The sequence below is a fragment of the Clavelina lepadiformis genome, chromosome 1 (genome assembly GCF_947623445.1).
Source record: "Clavelina lepadiformis chromosome 1, kaClaLepa1.1, whole genome shotgun sequence".
Lineage (NCBI taxonomy): Eukaryota > Metazoa > Chordata > Ascidiacea > Aplousobranchia > Clavelinidae > Clavelina > Clavelina lepadiformis.
Genome location: NC_135240.1, coordinates 25,482,382 through 25,508,535, shown reverse-complemented (window position 1 = coordinate 25,508,535; position 26,154 = coordinate 25,482,382). Strand labels below are relative to the sequence as shown.

Genomic DNA, 26,154 nt, shown 5'->3' with positions numbered 1-26,154 from the left:
CAAGCGACATAGGAAATCCAAACACGCCAACTGCTAGGGTAATTCCGAGGCTATCAATCAATCAATCATTTTATTTTTCGCCAAAAGCGGGGTGGGGACGAAAAATCAAGCCAGTTGTTACTAACACGCATCAATGAACAGGAAAGTGACAAAGCCGAAAAGGCTTAAAACGTGCCCAAGAGAAATATATTCTGGTAACAACTAGGGCACGGCCGGCCACTAAACCTATAATTAGTTAAATCCATAAAACATAAGTTGAAAAAGCGAAGTTAAGCAGACGAGCAGGTGGTGTGTTCAAGCAACTGATGAATGAAAATTGCTTCATTGCTGTACATCAGTGGATGGGAAAAGAAACCCCATCCAGGGCAAGAGCCTGGTTTTAGGTGGCCGTAGCACTGAAGAAGGGCGTTGTTGATTAGCCCGAGTTAGTACAGCAAGAATGCACACCAACTGGGTTCAGTTCAACTGGGATTTTACAAACAGTGCCATGTAGAATGTCAACCTGTCGTTGATAATAAAATAACGTGCCCAGCATATCTTGCTTGACAAGCTCAATTTCCTCTTTACATCGTTGAAGCAAATTGTAGCAATCCGTCCTTTGCTTGTCCAGTGAGGTTGGACAAGAATTGGATTTTCCAAAATCTTCTAAAGTCCGTGTCCTAGGCTGGTGTAATACTGGATAGTCTTACATTTCATTGTATTGTACAATCAGTTTGCGGAGATTTCGATTAATTTTTTGGATGTTTGTCATCAACCGGTTAACGATTGCTTGTCCGACTATAAAGTATAAACAAACAGTAAAAAAGGCGTTGTTTAACACACATTGAAAAAATTTATTTGAACAATTAAAATGCAACAGCAAAGGCTTACTTACAATTTCAAACTATGATCAAAAACAGATAACAATAATCATCCACCTGGATATTTTTTGACCAAGCTACTCAAAAACGTTTTTTCCACATTGAAGTTTAAAATTTTTTGGGTTATTTCCTGCCGCTTGTTTTCAGCGGCAACAGTAATAGTTTGAATAAAGATTTCATCCGAAGCATCCCAACGCGATATGCCAAGCTTTCTCTCCACAATAGTTAGCTCCTTATCAAGTCTGCACATATAATAGCAAGAGACATATATTTGACGACGTTTCAATATTCATAACCCACAGTAGCAAATCAATAAAGCAAACGTACTTCGCAATTGCACTTTGGTGCTCTGTTAGGTCGTTTTCGCTGTCAGTGATGTTGTTTACAAGATCTCTAAAAGGTTGATATGTTTTTAAATTAACACCTTTTGGGACGAACTTGGTAGCGCATAGATACTTACATGCGTTTGTAGTAATTTTTTAGATCGAGAGATTTTCATAACAAATTCATTTACTTTAAAGGTAAACTTTTTAAATCAACCTGTAAGTGTGATCTCAGTTTGCAAGCAATGTCATAACAAATCTTGAGATTTTTATTGGAAGACAACAGCTGATTTAGAATCCATACTGCATAACCCAACCTAACATCATAATAAAATCAGAGAAATCTTATTTTTTGAACCATATGCCTTCTTAACGGTGCATCAGATAATGTACACCAGCAAAACATGTATCAAACTTAGTACATTTTAAATTATCATATATAATTATTGCAACTTTAACCACCTTTCTCCATGTTTCATATCCAAGAACATTTTAGGAAACTCATGTCGGCAACAAGCACCAAACACCCCTTTTACATCCAATTTCGTACTTTTTTTCTTGGAACGAATCAAACTCCCAGCTTGAAAGTTACTACAATCCTTTGAATAGCATTTTAGGAACTAAAACTATCAAATACACTTTTGTAAATATTCCATGGAATTCCATTCCATTCAATATGGGCAAATTGTTATCACCTGATATATAATACCAAACCAAGGCTTAATCTTAGCAATAATGAACCGTTTAAGACTCAATTTTGTGCTGTAAATACATACAAACAATTTTGTCTCTTGTTCACTGTAATCATTCATAAATTTGTCAACTTCAACTTGGTTGCAAAAAAATCGTTCCTGGTGCCGAGGGAAGGCACTCTGTATGCCGGCAGTTTTGCGCCTCACCAAGCCAAAGTTTCCATCGAAACAGTATAAGTTGTTGTTTGCAACACTCTGCACAATGCAACAAACATACATTACGCACAAAAAATGTGTTTTTTCAATTATTAATAGCAGGAACTTAAGCTGATAAATATCAGAGTCAAACAAACCACTTCACATGCTGGACAAACTGCCCCTGAATCAATTCCTGATATACAGTAACCCGCATTTAAGTCCTGCATATGCTGCAATTGATAAACATGATGTCTGTATGCTTCAAACACTTCTTGCAACAGTATCCTTGAAAGTTTTTTCACCTTCAAAAACAGTGAAAACTATTAGAACTTAAATACCAAATGATTACAAAATAAACCTACAAGTACAAATTTATTTATAACAAGTCCTTATTGCCAAAATATGCTGTTTAATTTGCACTTGAACCCATTACCTTTAGTCAGGTAAGTGCCTTCTTTGAACAAATATTCAAAAAAATCATACATACTTTTGCTTTTTGACCTGGTGTTCGATGGTATCGATATTCCAACGCATTACAAAACCCCTCTGTCGAAACATGTTTTTCCAAACACAACACTCGAAGTAGTTCTAAAAGTTCTATGGAAACTGCAACTTGAGGAGATGTAGGAGAACAAGGCCATAAATTAGATCGAAGCAAGGTTTCTCCTTCAGATTCACAACCGCAAAATTCAACTAAAACATCATGCTGAATGCCTAGAATTTTCAGAAAAAAATCAAAAGTATTGATGTCAATTACTGGACTACATTACAACATTTCAAAAGTACAAGGTAGTGGTTTATATATTTGTCATTTTTGATTACGATTAAACGTTTAGGATAGAGCTTTTATATTACAGGAACAGAAACAATTGCTTCTTGGGCTTACTCACATTAAAACGTCTTATAACGTATATTAAAAAGCCTTATAGCTTAACAAACATTATTTTCTGCATATGTCTTTACAATAGAATGAGCATAACACACATAAAAAGAAAAATTTAAAACAATGAAATAAATGAATTCAGAAATTGTTTTATTTGTTTCAAATCGAACTAATAACTGAAAACTTTCCTGAACACCCTATCGCATTTAATGTAAAGTTTTGGCTAAGAAACACTTGGTGCCAATGGCGCAAAACATCAAAATGAAGCTGAGGCCTCTATGACAAAGGGGAACCTAACACATTTAAAAAAATTTCAGTAACTAGTTTTATAAAAAAAAATCTCCATTATGAAGCCAAAACACACCTTGGTTGTTGGCAACTGTCAAATGCTTGGTATACTGGCTGTTACACCGATGTTTATCAGAGCGCTTCATAGTACGTGGTTCAAGTGGCATCTTACAAAACATTTTTCCCTATATATCATGTAGAAATGTAAATTTAACAAACTTAATTGTACCATAGTGGGTCTGGTTCATACTGTACATATAAAATATTATTAACTTTGTACATTGTAAAGTACATAAACTATATGCTTAAACGTTTATGAAGTAGAAATTTCAATTCAACACAACGACTCACAAAATACATATTATACCTTCCAAATGTCTGGTGAATGGAACCAAACTGCATCATGACAAGTGTGCCAACAATCCAAACAAAAGTACTCGTCAGGTCCACAATCAGAACATCTTATTATTTCATCTACTTCTCTGTGGCAATGGCAACAGGTAGACGAAATACGATTGTCGCTTAATTACAAGCAATTTTTTTTCCAACTCCCTCCAATTCTTAGATAGTTTTTGTCTTTTCTCTGAATAGCACTGCTTTCCTAATGAAATAAATAAAAATACATTTACAAAAGTAACTAAATACAGTTAACTTCATATTAAGCAATTAAGTATAAACTCTACATGTCAGGTTTTTCTTTGTTGAAAATTCTAGAAATGAATCCAATAGCGTGCATTTGTTAACAACGATTACAGTTAGTTGCATTTTTAGCAAAAATTTACAAACAATATCACCTACCAATGGCCGAAGAATCATTATATCCACTGTAAGAGGCCGAACTGTCATTTAATTCAGAAGTATTTAAGGGTAATAAAGGGCTATCATTGGAGGCAGATAGAGCTGGAGTAAAGGTTTTGCAAAACAAAGAAACACTTCTTTTTCGTCTTCCTTTAATCTTAACACTGTATTTTGCCTTAAGTCGACGAATAATATTCTGTGGACCATAGAACAATTATGTCATTATCAGGAACTAAATAACATGTTTTTCATAGAGCAGATCGATTTCACACAATTAAACAAAAGTTACTTCCATAGTGAACCTTTCATTTTAAAGCGATTGTAAAATTTCCCATCTCCATAGCCCATAAACAATTTTAACACTCCTGAACTTGTAAACAAATTAAAAAACCAAATGTAAAATGTGTGTGTAGATTGGAACTTGCATAAAAAACAAGCTCGCGGTACCTAATCGAGGAAAGTTAAGTCATGCAAAGACTTTCTTCATTCTGAGGATAAAGATTGTGATAATATATCATACCAAATAACTTTGCTATTCTACTTTCACTCTCAATCTCAATTAGCGACAATCCAAACAAATTTTTTGTTTGGATTTGCCAAAGTAGTACTTTTATCAACTGCTTTAAATGAGTGTATACTATTATGTGAATAATTTATTATAACAAAACAATATAATAATGATCCGAATCAAAGAACCATGTTTGGCTGCGGTAGGTTAACATAAAAGTACTCTGCTTGACAGTAAACCAAAATAAAACAATATTATTCAAAACTGTTTTATCCTTGTGCTTGAAAAATGATAAATACAGTTCATACAATGGTTTGTCTAAATTACCATAAACTGCCAAAGTGTGCTGGGGAAAAATGAGCCACAACATAAATGTAAGGGTATGGATAAAAAGATATATCTTGTTATGACACATTTTAAAAAGCCAGAAAAAGTTTTTTTGCATTATTCAAATGCCCAACTTACCGATTTCGGAGCCATGACAATTTTGTGTACCAATATTGGGTAACTTTACAACGTTAAAATCAACACATAACATGTGTGTAAATATAAAGTACATATAACTATAAGTCACAATCAACTACTATCCTGCAGGTCAATTGAAATTGTTAGTAGTAAGTACTGGCAACTTGTAAGTGCAAAGGTTGTTCATCAAACAAAGCCAATAGGTAAAAACAGCATAATTTATGATGCAGACCTCTAACAAATATTTGTACAATTAAAATATTGCTGTTACTTCTATAACTTAAATGATGAATGCTTTGAAAGTGAATAATAGCCTTAGATTTAATGAAAGAATGTGGGCATCAATAATAATTGTAAAAGGTTCTACTCTAATTATCTGTGAATCATTTGTGGCAGATGTGACAAAAAACAAAATTCTTCAATATGGGCTTCCATGAAATCTCACAACATGTATTAGGCTACAGCAGGGGTCGGGAACCTTTTTAACTAAGGGAGCCATGAAAGCTACATATTTGTAATTGTATTTCCATCAGAGCCATGTAATATTTTTTAACACTTAATGCAACTAACGTGTGCATGTTTAAGCAAAACCAACAATTTTAGGCGACAATGAATGTCTGAAATTACTCTTTAATATCATGCTTCTTACTGTTAATGCGTTATGAAAAATTACAGAAAAAGTTTTGATCGTAACAGTCGTTCTGAGAAATGCCAGCTCAGATTTATTTGCGAGCCAGATGTCGTCATCAAAAGAGCCACATCTGGCTCGCGAGCCATAGGTTCCCGACCTCTGGGCTACAGTTAAACACACATACCACAATGCAATTTTGCAATTTACCAATGTCATTGATTTCCAAAATGCGGCAAAATAAAAATACCTTTGAATTGTTAAAAAGAGTGGGAGTGAAAAAATGATCATGCTCTTTTTGTATAAAAAAGCAAAAGCATTTTTCCATCGAAACACATGAGTAACACTTTTTTAAAAAAGCCGCTGTCAAGCGCTAGGTGCACTCCATTTAACAGTCTTGGCATTTTTCCTGCGCTTACTGACATGTGAATGTCAACTTAAACATCGCTATGTAAAACCTTCAATCAACTTAAAAAGGCAGTCTACAGAATTGGGCAAGAGTACATTTTACAGTGTTAAAATCTAGCCAGCTTGCTACTGGCGTGTCGAGATTTATGTTCAACTAGCCTACATACCGAGTGCTGTACCGTTACTAGCAGATATTTCGAAAATGATCTTATACAACCTTATACAGCCATGGATAAGCAAGATAAAGGCAAAAACAAAGAAAACAATATAGGTTATAGCCCATAATGGGAAGAGTGGCACCTGTACGCAAGAGACATCAACGTACAAGCCGAAATTTGGTATCTTCATGCTATCATGCATAATGAACCAAAAAGGATTGAGATTTCAGTGCACGGAAAAGTTTGCATTTTTACTTTATCGTACAACAATGTACCGAACCTTACAACAATGAAAGTTAGCACGGCCATTAAACCCAAGCAGTTTAAGAGAAAACAAAATGCTAAGCACCAAAAAAGAAAAGAACACCAAGAAGAAATATATACACCAATGTTAATACTTACACTAGTTACATATATTAGTTAATATGTACACAGCTATAGAAACGAGTCCATTTATTAGAATAAGAAGTGGTTGTGACAAAAAATAATTAGAGTTTTAATACTAGCGTGGCCTAAAACATACATCCTAATTTTTGGCCGTAAGTCTCCCTGTTTAAAATGCATGTTTTCCAATAAAGATGACAAAATACCAAAGAAAACAAAATAGGCTATAACCCACAGTGAAAAGTGTGTATATACGCTATATACGCAAGAGACATCAACGCGCTCATGTGCAAACCAAACTTTGTTATCTTCATACTATCATTCATAATAAACAAACAAAGAATTGAGATTTCAGTGAACGCCAAAGTTTGCGTAAGTTGCATGCACGACGTACTTTCCGGATGGGGCTATAGCTCATACCTCAAAGTCTCAAGAATAACCTATAGTCAATGCTGAAACATGAAAAACCCGCTAAAGTTTGAGAAAACCTTAAGTAAAAAAGGCCAAACACGGTACAGTCAACCAAAATCCAAAGGTCGGACAGGTTCTCAAATATGTTGACCAGCAGAGCAGGCTCAGCATTCAGTGGCCGCAGTAGTGGTAGTACGGTAACTAAGATTCTATTATGGTGATAACCGTGACAAAGTATATGCTTATACGATAGCCTAGTCAGTAAAAGGCGGATGTCCGGATCTGCCGGAGGTGAGATTAGATGTAGCCAAAAACGCTTTTTAATAGAGCATGCTTGTACCCAGATTTTGCGAGTAAGTGTGCTTGAGAGTATAGAAAACTGAAAGAATGAAACGTATAGGCTCGGCAAGCTATTATTTGTGCTTGTTTCCTTCGGTTACACACTTACTGGTTCGCTGTTCGTCCTTTGTTACCCGGATCCGGAAGTTGGACATTTAATAGCCGGTTAATTCTATTATACGCGCAATTACGGCAATTTTATCTAAACCTTGCAATCTGTAAGGTACTGCTATTATACAGTATAAGCCTTAAGCTAAAGGCCTACGCGTAGGCTATAGTTATATGGCATAAGCTTTAAGCTAAACGCCTACGCCTATAGTTATACGGCACACACCGCTGCAAGCTGTACAGTACCGGAACGAACTTACCTGCTTTCAGCAATGGGGTTTCCCACGAATCATATTTCTGCCGAAGTAAAGTTTTCCCCATTCCAAATGCAAATCGTCTTACTCTAAAGTTAGAAGTGCATACTTCCTACCATTCCAATGGGAAAAAATTACCGTACTCTGGCCCATTTTAATGGGCGGATAGTAGACGAATGGGGTGCACTGCGACTGAAGAAGGCTTGACAGTACCTGTACTAAATCCATTGCATAATTATTTTTGCATAAAAGTAATAAGTCCAAATAACAAGGCATAATAAACTAAGGTCTAATAATAATAAGACCTTAGTCCTGCTTAAGCAGAAACTTCATCGACACAGATTCAATCAATCATTTATTTTTCATGAAAAGCATGGTACGGACGAAAAATCAAGCCAGTTGTAGCTAACAGACGTCAATGAAATTTCTAACTACTAATTTTAGCTTTGTTTAAATTTAACCAGCTAAACTAGCAGACGGAAAATCAATTAGTGAAAAATATTGGTGTGAATCATAGATATTTAATATATAAATATTTGTATATGTAATATAGACCTAGACATTTAAAATAGAAACATATTTTCGATATCTATGGCAGGACAGACCTCTCAAAAATGGGGAATTCCCAACAACTAAACTCGTCTTAATGAAATTTTTAATTCCATGAATATAATGAGTCATTGTCATCGTAATGGTTATTTTTGTATTGTATTGTATTCTTAATTTTCTCCATTAGCTGTGCGGAACGAAAGTTAGGATGCTAACCGTTGTAGTTATAGCACAATAAAACACATGCTCACGAACAATTAACGAGCAGGAAAAAGTGGCAAAGCCCAAGGTCTTGAAACATGCAAAAATAACGATAATATAGAACTGTGCTATAAGATGGTAGGTTAGCATGGCCACCAAACCCACAAAGGAATTTCTAAGTTTAACGAATTTAAGACCAAACAATGAAATAACTACACTGTTGAAAGATGTAGAGGACATGTTCTTTAACATTAAAAACACATAGGCAAATAAATGGTTAAAGAAAACCGCACAAGAGAAACTCCATCCTAGGTACCAGAATCCGTTTCTATGGCCGAGAGAGGGCACAATATTAAGGCCCACAAGTGCACTAAAAGATAGACAGTAGTGTTTTTCTTGGTAAATTAAGGGTAGACATTTTGTTTTTACATGTATTCTTGTTCAAAAGACATGCAGTTGGCAATTTTGAAATCAAAATTTTTTGTATTTTAAGCTGTTTTGGAAGATTCTTTTAAATTTAAGCTAGGTTATACCCTATGTACATAGAAGCCCAGTATGACCAAACTGCAGAGTATGGCAGTTTTCACTGAGATCTTTGATGTGCAGAAATAAAATCCCGGTATCCTATGCAAGGAAACAGCTGGTGTGCACTGCAACTTGTGGCTCATGGCTGCCCAGCGTTTGTGCAGGCAAGGTACAGTTTTATACGATAGAAATCAGTGATTCTCTTTTTTTTCTTTATCAGAGATATCAGTTCTAAGCAATAAATTTGTAGTATAAATCGGAGAAAAAATTAGTGTCTCCTTTTTTCTTTTTTTTGGAGACACTGGTTTGCACTGGTGTCCAATGCCATTTTATAAAAAAAATTCAGGTGTGCTCTTGCCATACTCTGCAGTCTGATAACTTGTTAAACCTTAACTCTGGGAAAGAAAGACAACGTTTTGCTTTGATTTCATATTGTTATAATGATAATGTTGTCTAAATTAATGCAGATTGCCCCTCTATTCTTGAAAACAATGTAGCCGTGTATAACAGCAGTAGAACATTTAACTCAACTGGTGAATTTGCTTGCTCAAATGGGTTACTTTATTCAAATGGTACAAAGCTGACATCTAACAGCACACTTTGCTTGGCCACAGCAAAATGGAGGGGCCAGGACAATGTGCAATGTTTAACAGGTTTGTTGTGTGATTTCATTTAAAGTCTAACCGAGGGCTGAAAAATTAATAGTGGCATAATAATGTACAACTTACTGAGTGTATGCACTTATATAAACCTAGCATTTCAACAGTTAAAAGCCTATATGATCATGAAAGGCTGATTTAAAATTTTTATTTACTAGTGTTTATACATGACCTAGTTTGGTTTTATGGGTCTATTGCAGAAGTGCACAACTACAGGATGTGTTTGTACTTTCCAGCTACTAAATTATGACGTCATGATATTATTGATTAAATATTATTCAATGTGATTTTTGATAGTTATTACTTATTAGTTTAATGATGTACATTTTATCTTACAGTCATTTAATTCTTAACAGAATTAGTCAATTGCCAATTGGCAAACTTATTTCCATATTAAGCATATATGATAGTTTACAAAGGGGACTTTGCAATATAAGTCATTATACATGATATGTTACTATAGCCACTGTCATTATAGGCGATTTCTAATGTACATAATTTTGAAAACATTTTCTAGAGACCACACACACGCATCCGTCCATTTTGGCCAATACAACTGGTAGGTATTGTTTTTGTTGCTGCTATCGCAGGGGCGGGCAACTTCTTCGGTCGGCGGGCCTGATATGAGAAAATGAAGTACTTGGCGGGCCGGATTCCTGAATAGATTGGAATGCAGCGTTGTCTTATTAATGTTCATGGTCGAAAAATTTTGCTCACAAATGTATGTAGACCCGAACAGAACAAGTAGATTCATGGCCATCTTTCTCAGGTTGGCAAACTTGGACTTATTCAGTGACACAATACAGATATTGCGGCTGAATGTGGCCTCAGGCCACATTATCAAGTAAAACCGGAAACTGTCTGCGGGCCGCTCAAAATCCAGTCGCGGGCCGGATCCAGCCCGCGGGCCGTATGTTGCCCGCCCCTGTGCTATCGTGTCCATAACTTTCATTAAATTTTTGGTTTAATGTATGTGCACTTTTTCATCACACAAGAATTTAAATCAAATTGTTTTACATGAAATTAAGTTTAAACATAATTTATGATGTGGCATCATCAACTGCATATTGTATTTCTTATACCTGTGTATTGATAATCACATTATATTACTAGTTATTCGCTTTTTTCACTTTTCGAGTTTTGTTCAACACACTTCCACATGCAAGGTGATCTACATAAAACCCTTAAATGTCATTTTGATAACTGTATATTCGTTTTTGTCATCAAAATTTAAAACCAGTTTTTGTGCTAAAGTTCCCATATTTATTAATTCTATATAGTCATTTTTTTCTTCTTTAAAGTATTGGTCATGACCTCAGCTACTGTATAGTGATACCTTGCCGTGCATGCAAAGTTTAACAAAAGTTTTTTTTCAGATCGTAGCTCTGTCGCCACATCTTTAGCAGATACTACAGGTAAGTTTAACGAAAGGTTATTTATTAATTTGGAAACGTTGTGTTTTGCAAAAACTTTTCATCAAGTTTTCAGCATTTTTGTTGAAATCAAACAAATGTTTAAATTTTATGTTGTACTGTTTTGGTGGGATATCCTAATGTTACTGATGTGGTAACTTCAAATGCAAGAGATATAAGCAGTAGGCTTGAAATATAACAGCATGACACAACAGTTTAAAATCATAAATGCAATTGTAACCACAAAAACAGAAAACACTTTGCCAACTATAACTTTTGTATTTTGCAGATGTGACCACTTTATCGACAACTGTTTTAAACACAGCAGATGCCGGTAAGCTGTGTTTAAAACATCTATCATAATATTTTTGAATTTCATTCTAATGAACATTAATACACCTAACTCATAAATAAGTTTTAAGTATCACATAAAATTTAAACTACTTGCAAAAATTTTTGAGTTTTCTTTTTCTGTTTAATATTTAATTTCTGTTTTAGCAGTTGAAAACAATACTACCTTGCCCAACATTTCCACTTGGCCATGGTTAGGTAAAAGGCCTTTGCCTCTTTATCAAATGTTTTATAGTTATCTTTAATTTATTGTTATCCTTGACAAATTCAATACATCAAGAATTGATACTGATACTGCCTACACAATTGGAGCATGTTTTGACAATGGCTTGGGTTCCAAATAGCGACTGTCAGAACAGCGACTATCAATAGAGCGACCACACGACAGCGATTCATTTAAAACAGCGACTGTCAATAGAGCGACTACACGACAGCGATTCATTTAAAACAGCGACTGCCACAACAGCGACCTCACTTCTTTTATTAAATCCAAGGCTTACGCGCACACGCACTTCCATCCCCCACACCTCTCTACACACGTATGCACGCAGAAACAGGCAAATACTGCGTAGTGAAAGATTGAAACCAAAAGGGACTTTAAAACAACATTTTATTTGGACTATCCATAGTCACATGAAGTCACATGATTTAAAAAGCAATAAAATAAAATAAAAATGCCTGCTGCAACTTCTTCATTAACTTCGGTCAATGCATCCTGCACGATTCTTCGTGGTGGATCCCGTGTTCATACTGCAGCTGTTTTTACACTGTTTTCAACTCTCCTGGCTGCCACTTCCGTAGGGTTTGGTGGATGCCTGTAGACGCCACTGCTCACTGGGGGTTGTTGTTGCTCACGATACTGAAGGCTTGTCGTTAGCCGACCTTTACAACCTGTTTTAGCACATCTCCAATTGATTGTATTTAACTTTGTTTTGTCTTTCCTGTACAAAAAGCCTTCATAACTTATCATGTCACTTCCTTTTCTTGAAATTATAAAATCCATTGGGGCAAATTTTTCAAACAACCTTAAAATTAATGAAATTTTTCAAACAACCTTAAAATTAATGAAATTTTTCAAACGACCTTAAAATTAATGTGACACGTCATAGTGTTGCCTTCCATTTATAAATGCCTCATTCGACTCAGTGAATTCAACTCAGTGAACACGAGTTAAGTCTAGGCTTACCATACGTCCCGTTTTAGCCGGGACAGTCCCGCTTTTAAAGGCTTTGTCCTGGCGTCCCGATCAGTCAACTAAAAGTCCTGCTTTGGCATTTACTGACTACCCACAACATTTACCCACACTACACGAATATTAGCATGATGTGATTGGTTTGTTTAGCGGCTAACAGTGGTTCTCAACCTTCTGATCTTGGCGGACCCCTTTTGCTGCTGTCAAAGCAGTGGGGGACCCCTGAAGTTTAAGCAAACTAAGGGTTCCGAAACTGCACTTAAATATTTTTCTTTGCTTAGTTTTACTTAATAGTCTTGGTGCACAACTGCGCTATTCATTCAAAATAACATCAAACTATGCGGATATTTTTACTTAAAATCACTGTATCCAGCTGTCTTCTCGTATAATCCGCAATCTAGTGTATCACAATAGGCCTTCCCTGCGGGTGATAAATTTCAATAAGCTTTTGTATTGTCCCATCACAATAGGCAATTAAGCAAATGTTCAAGCCTATTTCAAAAAGCAATGATAAACAACAAAAAAATTTGGAAAAATGGAAAGCCTAGTTAAGTCGCTATCATAACAGTCGCTGTTTTAATGCGGTCGGCATTTAGACAATCGCTGTTTGGAATGTCGCTCACTTGATTACGTCGCTATTATGAAGTCGCCATCATGACAGTCGCTGTTTTAACAGTCGCTATCCTGCCTGGATGCCTTTGACAATTAATACTTTTTTTATGCAGATGTGACCACTTTTTTGCCAGATGCAACAAATACAACAGCTGCAGGTGAGCTATATGCAAAAAACTATCATCACAGCCGTTTTTTAGTTTCCTCTTTAATTAGCATTAACTTACGTAACAAATAAATGTTAACTATTGTATAAAATACAAACAAATTGTAAAGATTTTGCAAGTTTTGTTTTTCTTTTCACTCTAACATCAAAAACCTTTTTTGCAGTGCATGTTAATAACACTGATCCCACCACAAGCAATGACACAAATGTTGACGGTATGTTAACTTTGTTAGATTGTGTTGAACTGTTTTCAAACTTTTCCAACTGTTCCTCTTTATTTTTTATCAAATCCATTGTATAACTCTATGAATTTATCATGGAATATTTTTCGTTTTAGCAGTTGACAACACAACTACCTTGCCTAAAATTTCCACTTGGCCATGGTTAGGTAAAAGGCCTTTGCTTCTTTACTAAGTGTTTTACAATTATTTTTAATTTATCGTTATCCTTGACAAATTCAAAACATCAAAAATTGATAAATTTTAGATACCACATACACTTCTCTGCCCACTTTAGAAAATACAACAGGTAGGTATCATTGTTGTTGTTCCTATAAATTTTATTAAGTTGTTGTATAATGTGCAGTTTCTTTCACTACTTCCGAAACGTTTTAAATCAACCATTTTAAATAAAGAAAGATAATTGATTATTTAATGTGAGTATTTATAATTATATTAGTTTAATGATGAATATTTCTTATTACAGTCATTTAATTCTTAACAGTGTCGGATAATTACCTTAGTTGCTATATAGTGATACGACGACATGCATGGAAAGTTTAACAAAACTGCTTTTCAGGTTTTAGCTCGATTGCATCATCTTTAACAGATACAACTGGTAAGTTTGACAAAACTTGTTTTATTATTTTGCAAAGACTCTGTGTAATGACAATAGTTCATCAAGGTACTTGAACTTTTGTTGAAGTAAATGAAATCCCTAAACGACATGTTGTAATGTATTCGTAGAATATCTTGGTGTTACTAATGTGGGGACTGTTGGCGGAACAAACATAAACAGTAAGTTTTAAACTGAGTTTAGAACTGAGCACTTTTAATGCGTTTAAATTCAAATATCAAAGTGTGCTCTTGAAATCCCTAATGGTCTCAAATAACGTCGATTGGTTTAGTATGTTTTGTCAAATTGTTTGCCATATTGTTATGTAAGCTATCGCATATAAATTGATTTGAATAAATAATGGTGAAGTGATTTTACTCAGAATTCATAATACTGTGATTAAATTATAAACTTTTTACATCGCATTTGACAACATAGAATGTTTAAACTGTTTGCAGCTGATAGCAACACTTTATTCAACACATCCACAACAGCAGCAGTTTTGGGTAGGTTTTCAATTATAACTTTAGTCTAACTTGTTGAATGATACTACGTACAAAATTGGAGCATGTTTTGACAGTTAATTCTTTTCATTATGCAGATGTGACCAAGTTTTTGCCAGATGCAACAAATACAACAGCTGCAGGTGAGCTATATGCAAAAAACTATCATCACAGCATTTTTTTAATTTCCTCTTTAAATAGCATTAACTAACATAACTTGAAAATAAATGTTAACTATTGTATAAAATGCAAAAAATTGTAAAGATTTTGCAACTTTTGTTTTTCTTTTCACTCTAACATCTAAAACCTTTTTTCAGTGCATGCTAATATCACTGATCCCACCACAAACAATGACGCAAATGTTGGTGGTATGTTAACTTTGGTTAGGTTGTGTTAAACTGTTTCAGTTGTTCTGCATTTCCAAGTCTTTTTTAACTTTTCCAACTGTTCCACTTTATTTTTTATTAAATCTATTGTATAACTCTATGAATATATCTTGTAATATATTTTGTTTCAGCAGTTGACAACACTACTACCTTGCCCAACATTTCCACTTGGCCATCATTAGGTAAGAGGCCTTTGCTTCTTTACCAAATGTTTTACAATTATTTTTAATTTATCGTTATCCTTGACAAATTCAAAACATCAAAAATTGATAAATTTTAGATACCACATACACTCCTCTGCCCACTTTAGAAAATGCAACAGGTAGGTATCATTGTTGTTGTTCCTATAAATTTTATTAAGTTGTTGTATAATGTGCAGTTTCTTTTATTACTTCCGAAACGTTTTAAATCAAATCATTTTAACTAAAGAAAGATAATTGATTATTTAATGTGATTATTTATAGTTACATCAGTTTAATGATGAATATTTCTTATTACAGTCATTTAATTCTTAACAATGTTGGATAAGTGCCTTAATTGGTACACAGTGATACAACGACAGGCATGCAAAATTTAAAAAAAATGTTTTTCAGGTTTTAGTTCAATTGCGTCATCTTTAACACATACAACTGGTAAGTTTGACAAAACTTGTTTTATGGTTTTGCAAAGACTCTGTGTAACAAAAATATTTTCTTAAGTTCCTTGCACTTTTGTTGAAGTAAATGAAATCCCTAAACGGTATGTTGTAATGTTTTCGTAGAATATCTTGATGTTACTGATGTGGGGACTGTTGGTGGAACTAACGTAAACAGTAAGTTTAGAACTGATCATTTTTAATGCATTCAAATTCAAATATCAAAGTGTGCTCTTGAAATCCCTAATGGTCTCAAAGAACGTCGATTGGTTTGGTATATTTTGTCAAAATTTTAACCATATTGTTATGTAAGCTATCGTATGTAAATTGATTTGAATAAATAATGGTAAAGTGCTTTTTACTGAAAATCCATAATAATTAAATTGTTTGTGGTTAATGTTATTAACTTTTTACATCACATTTGACAACATTAAATGTTTTAAATGTTTGCAGCTGATAGTAACAGTTTATTCAACACTTCCACAGCAGCAGCAGTTATGGGTAGGTTTTCAATTATAACTTTAGTCTAACTTGTTGAACGATACTACGTACAAAAATGGAGCATGTTTTGACAATTAATACTTTTCTATTATGCAGATGTGACCACTTTTTTGCCAGATGCAACAAATACAACGGTTGCAGGTGAGCTATATGCAAAAAACTATCATCACAGCATTTTTTTAATTTCCTCTTTAAATAGCATTAACTAACATAACTTGAAAATAAATGTTAACTATTGTATAGAATGCAAACAAATTGTAAAGATTTTGCAAGTTTTATTTTTCTTTTCACTCTAACTTCAAAAATCATTTTTACAGTGCATGCTAATATCACTGATCCCACCACTAGCAATGACACAAATGTTGGCGGTATGTTAACTTTCGTCAGATGGTGTTGAACTGTTTCAGTTTTTTGCATTTCCAAGTCTTTTTTAACATTTCCAACTGTTCCTCTTTATTTTTTATCAAATCCATTGTGTAACTTTAGGAATATATCTTGGAATATATTTTGTTTTAGCAATTGACAACACAACTACCTTGCCCAACATTTCCACTTGGCCATCGTTAGGTAAGTGGCCTTTGCTTCTTTACCAAATGTTTTACAGTTATTTTTAATTTATCGTTATCCTTGACAAGTTTAAAACATCAAAAATTGATAATATTTAGATACCACATACACTCCTCTGCCAACTTTAGAAAATACAACAGGTAGGTATCATTATTGTTGTTCATATAAATTTTATTAAGTTGTTGTATAATGTGCAGTTTCTTTTATTACTTCCTAAACACTGTAAATCAAATCATTTTACATAAAATAAGATAATTGATTTTTATTGAATTTGATTAATTATTTATAATTATATTAGTTTTATGATGACTATTTCTTATTACATTTATTTAGTTCTTAACAGTGTTGGATAATTACCTTAGTTGCTACACAGTGATACAACGACATGCATGGAAAGTTTAACAAAACTGTTTTTCAGGTTTTAGCTCGATTGCATCATCTTTAACAGATACAACTGGTAAGCGTCACAAAACTTATTTTATTATTTTGTAAACATTCTGTATAGCGATAATATTTCATCAAGGTACTTGAACTTTTGTTGAAGGAATTGAAATTCCTAAATATCATGTTGTAATGTTTCTGTAGAATATCCTGAAGTTACTGATGTGGGGACTGGCAGTGGAACAAACATAAACAGTAAGTTTTAAACTCATCATTTTGAATGCATTTAAACTCAATTGTTTAAGTGTGCTCTTGAAATTACTAACAGTCTTGAAAGACATCGATTAGGTCGATAGATTTTGTCCAAATGTTAGCTGTCTTTTTATGTAACCTATTATATATAAATTGATTTGAATACATAACCGTGAAGTGTGTTTTATTCAGAATCCATAATAAATAAACAGTTTGTGTATAAACTTTTTATTTCGCGTTTGACAACACAAAATATTTAAAATTTTTGTGGCTGATAGCATCCATTTATTGAACACTTTCACAGCAGCAGTTATGAGTAGGTTTCCACCTATAAATTTTGTCTAACCCTTTGAACGATACTAACTACAGAAATGGAGCATATTTTGACAATTAATACTTTTCTATTATGCAGATGTGACCACTTTTTTGCCAGGTGCAACAAATACAACGGTTGCAGGTGAGCTCTATGCAAAAACTGTTTCAGTTTTTCTCAAATAAATTTGCAATTTATTCTTACTTTTTTGTTTGCAGTCAACCGTATGATAAATTTCGTGCAATATATTTTGTTTTTGCAGTTCAAAACACTACTACTTCATCTGACATTTCCACTACACCATCATTAGGCAAGACTAATTGCTTTATAACCAAATTATTATAAAATTTAAAGTTTTTAATTTTATGTGGGATTTAGTTAACACTTTCTTTCATAATGTCAAAGTATGTGAAACTGAGAACTTTTACAATACCTCCACATTTGCCCCTTTGTAACTTATACAACTGGTAGGTATCAGAATTATTGACCGCATCCAAATTTATGATTAATTTGTAGTTCTTGTAGCCTAGATATATAACTGGGAAGTTTCAGTTGCTCATTTTTAAGAAAAAACATTTTTAAATAGAACTGAATTTTTAGATTTTTGACAGCTGACATTTGCTTAATAATAACATTGCGGGGCTTTTTATCAAAGTTCCGTTTTAAAAGGTAATCATCTGTTTTTAATATGTACCATAATTTTTAAAACTGAAATGCATTTTTCTAATTATTACTTTAAATATTTGTAGGTTTGACCACTGCATCCATTTCCATAACAAATGCAACAGGTATTTTTAGATGAAGTCTAAAATTATTTTTAATACGTTTATCTAATACAGCATTCATATAATTGTAACAATTTTAGGTTATATGAATTTGATCAGCATTGTTTAAACAACCTTAATCTTCTTGAAAGTTTACATTTCAACAACTGGTGTTGCATGTTTTTATGGCAATTTCTGTTTATTTGCAGTATTTGATACCACTGATGTAACCACAACTATAAGAGGTATGTTAGTTTTCATATGTAGAAATGGTTCAAATAAACAAATTTCTTTTTGTGCAGTGTAAAACGTTTACTTTTCAATCCAATTTTACTGCAGTTGTAGGCGGTATGTTAATTTTGTGTACTACATAGTATTAGCCCAGTGTTTCTCAAACTTTTTGCGATCGCGTACCACTCATTCGTTTTTTTTGCTACACTGCGTACCACCTGGCTCCTGAATGACTTATTTTACTCAAATGTACCGGTATTTATTAGTTATTACCGTTATTACTATACCATAACACCAATGAATAGCAAGAAAACACAATTTAATTTGATAGAAGCAACTGTTTCTTCTGCACAAGCTTGTCTATCCGGGGCAACACATTACTCACAGCACATCGAAAATCATGTTCAGCGGTACGCGGTACCACTTAAAAATCTCTCGCGTACCACAGTTTGAGAACCACTGTATTAGCCTCTAATATATTTCTGGCACTTCTTAATTGATAGGTTTACTTTGCGTTGCATTTAAAAGTTTTATGTACTTTATAGCTCTTTTAGATTGTATTTAAAAGTTTTATATCTCTTTTTGTTTCTGCAGCTGAAAATACCACTATCTGGCCCAGCACTGCAACTATGTCATCATCAGGTAAATAAACCGCCACATATTTCTATTCAGTATGTAAATAAAGTTGCATGTATACATGTTTGTTTAAAGATAGTTTTGATTGTTGCTAAAAATAAAAACCTTTTTATTGTTACAATCATTACCACTCTTCCACCCACTCTGAAAGAGACAACCGATAGGTATCGGTAATGTTGTTCCTGCAATCGTTGTTGTAAATAATCGTTTGAGGATCATTTTCATAGTTACTTTGTGGGTAAATCTTTTTTTGTTGTTGTCTCTACATGCCCTTCCTACTACATTTATTGTTGCTCTGCAAACAAAATGCAAAAAACTTGGACTATGTTGTTTTAGATAAAGCTAAGCCGTTTTGCTTTCTGTCTCGCTTTAACAACTGGCACACTACCACTAATGTCATTGCAAAGCCGAAATGTTGTTTGCTTTGCCAATGCTTGGATTTGTTTGTTTTTTAAATAGTGACCTGAGCATATTTTACAATAATTCATATTAATCAATATTAAAATTCTATTATTATTTTCTTTTTTGATAGATACTCCAAAATTTTCTACCACACTGACTGAAAGTACCTCTACAAAAGGCAAGTTAACTATGTGGTTTAATTTTTGACTTAAAATGATCATGAATTTGGGAAACAATTTATTTTAACAGAAGCAACATCTTTCATTTCTACATCGTCCAGACCAACCACAGCAGATAGTGAGACAATGAATTTGTAGATTAATTTTTTCTTAAATTTTTTTTCACGAAAAACACCTAATAAATTGGTTCTTTTTTCTTGATGAAGGCTCTTGCATTGACACTATTTGTTATGGATGCGTAAGCTGCGATTATGACAAATTTGGAAATTGTCTATGTGAATGCATTACCGGATATAAACAAACTACATTGGGACAGTGTGAAGCCAGTAAGACATATTGTCATGTTTTAACCTAAAAAGTGGGATTCCTTATCACAAACAAACCTACTTAATACTTAAAACGTTTTCACATGCATATAATCGTGCAATAGCTTCTCAATGTTTTCTTTTTCAAGTTTTATGCCAGCAAGAAGCTGTTGAATACCCGAATGCTCCTGACATAAAAGTCACTTTTCCTTCAACACAAACCGGATTTTCAAACGCATCCGTGGATAAGTGTCCAGATGCCACTGCAAACCGTAAATCATTTTTAAACAATTCATTTTAGTATAACAGTTCTTAAAATTTCCTAATCAAGACCTTTAGTGATCATTTACCAAACTTTTCCAGAGGGTCTACCATATGGAAACAGAGCATGCACTCTAAATGGTACTTGGCTTGCTCCTAAATGGTTGTCATCTTGTGATGCAAATGCCGAGGTAGGTTAATCATTGCGAAAGTGGAAATCACCTTTCAAGGTGGTTTCATCCGATTAAATTGCGGTGCTTCTTCGTTTCTACTCTGAGTCCTTCTTAATACAAAATATAAGTATTAATAAATATAATATGTTCTACACATGCCCAGTGGCTGTATAGTGGTGAAGTCAGCAAGGTTCTACGCAGTGCGTGTTTCTTCTCTCGTTGCGTCGGAGCCTGGATTTAGTTTTCATACAAATCTGATCACCACCAATAATAATTGTCATGCAGAGTTTCGTCAACGTCACGTTCAACTCAACTACCGAGCGTCAGGAAGCAGCCAATAACTTAGAAGTAATTACGTCAGAGCCTGAAACCTTAACTGCAGATGATGTGACTACAACCACACAAGCTTTGGAAAATGTCGTCAACGCCGAAACTTTGGATCAAAAGGTATTTAATTCACATGTTTTTGCTTGAGGCACTCACATCATTCTGTTATTTCGTATTTTTGTTTATTTTATCATATAATCTGAACATTTTAGACTTCATCAGCGGTTGTCGCCACTGTTGGGAATTTACTCAGTGTTCCTGAGGAAGAACTGCAACAGAGTGGTCAGGCTGACAGGTAAACTGGTTTTATTTTAATGGAGCATTTTGTAAGAAACCCCGTCTATTCACTGCATGTTGACTTGAACTAGTTTGATGGAAACTCTGGATTCTGTTGGGGAAAAGATCGAGCTGAACGAAGGAGAAGAATATCAAGAAGTTAGCAGTACATTGGCTATAGCAGTGGTGCAGCCTGCTTTGACTGGTATGATGAAAAAAATGAAAGAAAGTATCGGCACAGTTTGTAAATTTAAATGTGCAATGAATTTTGATATCAACCAACATTTTCAGTTGTAGAAAACGGAATTGGATTTCAATTCAAATCTTTGTCAACTCCAACTGAACTTGGATTCCGGTCTGACCAATTGAGCACTTTTACTGGCAAACCTCAAAGAGAAGCGTCCTCTTACATACTGTTGCCACAACAGGCGTTTGCGCAAAGTCAAGGTTGTAGATAGAATTTAAGTTTGTGTTATTGATTGGTCGTTAAAACTCGAGTTCTCCTATAAAGATACATGTGTCGTTTTTTATTGTTTTTTTTTTATAGGCTAGTAAGTCGTTATAACAGTGCATTGGATGATCTTAATTTTACAGACAACCGAGTGAGCTTCTATGCTTTTCCTGATGATAAACTCTTTCGAGCTTCAACCACTGTAGGCACGAATGCATTTAATGATTTTATTGGTTCGGAGATCGTTCTTTCAGCTTCAGTTGTCAATTCTACAAACGTTCAAAATCTAGAAACACCCGTAGTAATACGACTTTCCTTTACAACGGTAATGAGCGCATATATTTTGTATACTATATACATGATTTTTGTAAGATAAATATTATCACTATTTTCTGCTAAATGACTATTATTATTATTTTCAATGTACCCCGGTAGTTACTAAGGATTTGGCATTTATTACTTTTGATATCTCTGTAGAATGCTTCGAACTCCGAAAATGTAGAAAAAATGTGCGTTTTTTGGGATGAGACTGGAAACGGATTTTGGTCAAGTAAAGGATTGATCGAACAAAATATCACCTATGAGACGGCAGAATGCAAATTTAATCATCTAACTAATTTTGCGACTTTATTTGTAAGTATGCTACGTGCAAACCTGTAAACATTTGGATGAAAGGAGATAATATGAAAACTCTCAATTTCTAAACCCATTTTTGGTTTATATTTAGTCTACGTCGTCTGTTAACACGCCAGCACTTGATCTCATAACCATTATCGGATCATCTATTTCAATCGTTTGCTTGGCACTTTTAGTAATCACTTTTGTGTTCAAGAGGTATGCTTAACTTTTTCATCGGACTTAAATTTGACAAAGTGTATTTGCAGTCTCCACAATGAGTACGGTTGGTGGTGGTGGTAACACAAAGCAATTTGCCGTAATATTTTCTTTGAAACTTCTGTAGAAAATTAAGAAAAGGAAGTGGGAAATTTCGTTCCGCATTTCTCTTGGTCAATCTTGGCATTGCACTTCTGATTTTCAACGTTTCATTGATCGTAAGTGAACAACCCTCGGTGCAGAAGTCTGGATGCGAAGTAATTGCAGTCTTCATCCATTTCTCCCTCCTTGCTTCTTTAGCTTGGATGATGATTGAAGGAGTGGTTATATACATCTCAGTCGTTCACGTAAGTTGGAAAACAGTCTAAATCCGTTTCTAGATCAGTTGCCTAACACCATTAGTCACAGATTCTATTTAATCATGCAACAGTACATTGTATGGTGAAGTCTTTATGTTTCTGCTACGAGTAGGTTTTATATGCTCATGCTCACATCACCGATCGACAAGTGATAGTTCTCTCCCTTGTATGGGGATGGCTGATGCCTGCTATCTTTGTTGCTGTTGTAGCTGGTGTTGACATAAGTAACTACACAAGAAACGACACAGAGTACGCTCTTCTTTCAAGATTAGTAATTATCATTTGAAAATGCTTTTTCATATTTTTTGTTTTACTATTTAAACTATTTTTGAGATGTTATATTTATTTAAAGTCATTTAAAAACAGAAACAGTCAGTCTATCTGTGCAACCATTATTGTACATGTAGGTGCTGGTTGCGCAAAGATTTAGTTGTCAACTTGGTCGTCATCCCAGCTGCAGTGATACTAGGAATTAACTTGCTACTTTATATCGCCACCGTTGCGTTCATTCTTTTTCGACGTCGACCTACTAAAGTCAACGTAATGAACAGTTTTTTGGCTCAACAATAACTTCAGTAAACTCAATGAAGATACGTTATGCATCGAGCAAATGAAATTGTTATGAAATGTCCATTGATTTACTACTTAATTGACAGGTTATTTTGTAGAGACGGTCATCAGACGTTCGTAAAAATATCGCCCTGTCTCTGACTTTGTTCGTGACTGTTGGTGGGACGTGGTTGTTTGGATTTGCAATCCCAGGCACCGAAACTTACGACCAAACAGCTTCTGTTGTGTTTGCATATATTTTCACAATCTTAAATGCTTTGCAAGGTACTTTGCTTGATGAAAGTGCTTGACAATTGTAAAGGGACTAGATAAAATGTAAACGGTCAATGGCATTTATTATATGCTATATTATACTTTGTATCGTTCTTTTCTTTTTGCATTAACAACATTCTTGCAGGATTGTTCTTGTTCGTTCTGTACGTGGTCAGGCAGCTTTTCACTGTGGACATGTTCAAGCAAGTCGTAAACAGAACGCTTGAACCATTGGCAAAAACGCTAAGGTTAGTCAATTGTTTTCAAGGGTAACAAGCCCTCCCTAATTTCGCAATTTACTGGGCAGGAAATAAACATGTTTGCGATTGCGAATAACTTATGAGTAAAGAAAGCATCTTGAACTTCACTGTTCGCTGCGCAAAAACAAAGGTTTTTGTCTGGTATCTTTGTGGCAGTATTCCATGCTTTTAACTTAGTTTCATGATACCTTGCCACAGTGGCCGGAAAATGCTTGCTTTATCTCGAGAGTTGTGTACATGCCCACTTGGTATTTGAAGTAAAATAAAACACAGGATATAGTTTGGAACTCGGAAGGTCTACAGGCCATCCGTCGTAGTCTTCCACCTAATGACACCTCACCTTCAGAGTGCCAAACTATATCCTTTTTTTATTTTACTTTAAAATTTGGTTAACACGGTTCAGACAACATCAGCTTGGTATTTGAAATAAGTGTTGATCTTAGATTAACGCCAACATGTCTGCAACTGTCGTCGACTATTATTGTGAACAGTTAATTCGCATAATCTTGCAGATAAATGCTAGGTCTATTTTTTATATTAGTTTTTACATTTCTGCTTGACACCTTTAACGCGGGGAAATGTAGTTTTCGAAAAAAACCCACGTTACATCTTAATTGGTGCTCACGCATGGTGATAGTCTGTACGTAGCGTTACAAGCTAATTCACTTCTTCTATCACTGTAAAATCTTGGTGTAGTTCTACGGTTGACAACAGCAATGGAGGAAGGTCAAGAAAGTCAGTCAACGCAGCACGTGGAGCGCCCTCACGAAGCGCGTCTTCTGGTTTCGATGTCTTAACCTGCACTGCCGAACTTACCCAGCGTAGGGATGAAATGTAATGACATTTTTTGCACAAATGTGATATCTAAAGTGAAATATGGCTGAAATTTGCTGCACAAAAAACTTCGTTACTTCGAGTTTGTATAAAACCTTTGCAAAATTAATTACGTTTCTTTTAGAAAACTTTTTACTTGTGTATATCAGCACGTTTTTTGAAAATTATTTTTCATGTTACACTAGTGTCTTGTATACGCTGCCCTACGTTATTATTATTGTTCTTCGGCGTATTCACAGTTTTCATATAAACCCATATATGGGCAAAACTCGTAAGCAGTGTATGCATGGATAAATGCATATCGTTGTTGTCTCCAATATCACCATCCCTTAGTGAAAAAGAGAATGTGTTGTGAGTTAATTATTCACAAATCGGATTTATTGAATATACTGGTGTATGTATAATTAATATACTTAATTAATTGAAACTGGGTTTATTGAATATACTTGGAGGTGCTACAAAACGCAGTGAGAAATATGTTTTCTGTAAAAACAACATGCTTGATCAATACCGTAAACAATAGCAGTAGTCAATACAAAAAATAAGTTTGCGAAATTTAAGCATTTTGTTTAAATTTAACTTCAAGATAGTGTTGAGATCATTACTTCACAAGCAACAAGTAATCGAATGAACGTTAGTTTGAAGTTGTTAACTTGATTTTGAATCTTTAATTATAGACTATTGTTTCAAATAAATCGAATAATTATGTAAACATTCATGCATTGTTGGATTGAAAAACATTTTTGCTAAATTTGTGGTCAATTAAATCAATAGCCTAAAGTCGGGCTTTTTAGACAACTTAATCGATTATTGTTTTTTTATGCATGGCAGTATGTGTATGGTCTATTTAGTTTCATTTAGAAATTAATCGAATGAAAGCAATCAAGTAAAGCCATGCTGTAATCAAATAAAGCTTTAACTCCAAAATAATTGCTAAAATTGTTATAGATTAGCTTTTAAGTAGCATAAACTGTGTTAAATAAAATTTAGAAAAACACGGGATTTCATCAAGTCAACTAAAACACCGTGCAAGACTTTAACAATATTGTAAATAAACGTTCGCAAAATTTACCCCTTCTAACATTTTCGCGATTTTAATTTATGATCATACACCACATCTTTTTCTGTATTTACCTAATTATGATGCATCAACGAGATCATTTAGATTTTAGAACAATAACTGATGCGTGATTAATCGAGCAGTCAGTTATTAATGCACTACGTTTTTTTACTTAAATATACAACGGATTGCTTTCGAAAACAAACCTGACCTCCCAAGAACACACGTACTATTATA

General features: G+C 34.2%; 3 protein-coding genes across 18 annotated transcripts; 1 reads left to right on the top strand and 2 right to left on the bottom strand.

Moving 5' to 3' along the window:
* Nucleotides 1-53: 53 nt before the first annotated feature.
* LOC143454864 (uncharacterized) lies at nt 54-7,973 on the bottom strand. Of its 3 annotated transcripts, none has more exons than XM_076955044.1 (11): nt 7,712-7,973; nt 3,612-3,845; nt 3,321-3,429; nt 2,561-2,787; nt 2,229-2,375; nt 1,960-2,130; nt 1,646-1,782; nt 1,321-1,500; nt 1,188-1,253; nt 875-1,102; nt 54-777 (listed from the first exon to the last, which is right to left on the bottom strand). In XM_076955044.1, the coding sequence occupies exons 3-8, from the start codon at nt 3,421-3,423 to the stop codon at nt 1,371-1,373; spliced, it is 915 nt and encodes a 304-aa protein (XP_076811159.1). In that variant the 5' UTR covers nt 3,424-3,429; nt 3,612-3,845; nt 7,712-7,973; the 3' UTR covers nt 54-777; nt 875-1,102; nt 1,188-1,253; nt 1,321-1,370. The 3 variants fall into 3 exon arrangements, with proteins under 3 accessions (XP_076811159.1, XP_076811157.1, XP_076811160.1); XM_076955042.1 differs by having other exon boundaries at nt 918-1,102; XM_076955045.1 differs by having other exon boundaries at nt 918-1,102; nt 1,401-1,500; nt 7,712-7,959.
* Nucleotides 3,464-7,697, bottom strand: LOC143449690 (uncharacterized). The gene is made up of 5 exons (XM_076950000.1): nt 5,016-7,697; nt 4,039-4,238; nt 3,928-3,954; nt 3,612-3,726; nt 3,464-3,493 (listed from the first exon to the last, which is right to left on the bottom strand). Exons 1-5 carry the CDS (start codon nt 5,028-5,030, stop codon nt 3,464-3,466), a joined length of 387 nt encoding a protein of 128 aa, XP_076806115.1. The 5' UTR covers nt 5,031-7,697.
* A 978-nt stretch (nt 7,974-8,951) lies between the features above and the next one.
* Nucleotides 8,952-25,600, top strand: LOC143445448 (adhesion G-protein coupled receptor G7-like). Of its 14 annotated transcripts, none has more exons than XM_076944582.1 (49): nt 8,952-9,149; nt 9,448-9,633; nt 10,157-10,198; nt 11,016-11,054; nt 11,341-11,385; nt 11,553-11,600; nt 13,320-13,364; nt 13,537-13,587; nt 13,710-13,760; nt 13,859-13,900; nt 14,171-14,209; nt 14,338-14,388; nt 14,665-14,712; nt 14,808-14,852; nt 15,027-15,077; nt 15,227-15,277; nt 15,376-15,417; nt 15,689-15,727; nt 15,856-15,906; nt 16,183-16,230; nt 16,327-16,371; nt 16,548-16,598; nt 16,747-16,797; nt 16,896-16,937; nt 17,216-17,254; nt 17,383-17,433; nt 17,843-17,887; nt 18,006-18,053; nt 18,493-18,531; nt 18,717-18,752; nt 19,333-19,380; nt 19,907-19,954; nt 20,026-20,073; nt 20,162-20,281; nt 20,410-20,532; nt 20,624-20,712; nt 20,980-21,141; nt 21,234-21,316; nt 21,390-21,502; nt 21,589-21,744; nt 21,892-22,073; nt 22,226-22,381; nt 22,476-22,582; nt 22,710-22,929; nt 23,054-23,190; nt 23,349-23,481; nt 23,610-23,775; nt 23,909-24,011; nt 24,720-25,600. In XM_076944582.1, the coding sequence occupies exons 1-49, from the start codon at nt 9,122-9,124 to the stop codon at nt 24,859-24,861; spliced, it is 3,825 nt and encodes a 1,274-aa protein (XP_076800697.1). In that variant the 5' UTR covers nt 8,952-9,121; the 3' UTR covers nt 24,862-25,600. The 14 variants fall into 14 exon arrangements, with proteins under 14 accessions (XP_076800697.1, XP_076800689.1, XP_076800705.1 ...); XM_076944574.1 differs by having other exon boundaries at nt 11,550-11,600; nt 13,713-13,760; XM_076944590.1 differs by having other exon boundaries at nt 11,550-11,600; nt 20,026-20,067; nt 20,159-20,281.
* The last annotated feature ends 554 nt before the right edge of the window (nt 25,601-26,154 follow it).

Bases quoted from the DNA above. Each gene is read 5' to 3' on its own strand.
- LOC143449690 (XM_076950000.1), bottom strand. The intron at 3,955-4,038 runs GTGATATTGTTT...ATTCATTTCTAG, and splicing joins GATTCTTCGGCCATTGGTAG to AATTTTCAACAAAGAAAAAC. The intron at 3,494-3,611 runs GTATAATATGTA...TTATATGTACAG, and splicing joins ATTCACCAGACATTTGGAAG to TATGAACCAGACCCACTATG.
- LOC143454864 (XM_076955044.1), bottom strand. From the start codon at position 3,423: ATGTTTTGTAAGATGCCACTTGAACCACGTACTATGAAGCGCTCTGAT. The intron at 2,376-2,560 runs GTATGTATGATT...CTGTTTTTGAAG, and splicing joins CACCAGGTCAAAAAGCAAAA to GTGAAAAAACTTTCAAGGAT. The intron at 1,501-1,645 runs GTGGTTAAAGTT...TTATGATGTTAG, and splicing joins GATATGAAACATGGAGAAAG to GTTGGGTTATGCAGTATGGA.
- LOC143445448 (XM_076944557.1), top strand. From the start codon at position 9,122: ATGGCTGCCCAGCGTTTGTGCAGGCAAG. The intron at 13,901-14,170 runs GTAGGTATCATT...ACTGCTTTTCAG, and splicing joins CACTTTAGAAAATACAACAG to GTTTTAGCTCGATTGCATCA. The intron at 16,938-17,215 runs GTAGGTATCATT...ACTGTTTTTCAG, and splicing joins AACTTTAGAAAATACAACAG to GTTTTAGCTCGATTGCATCA.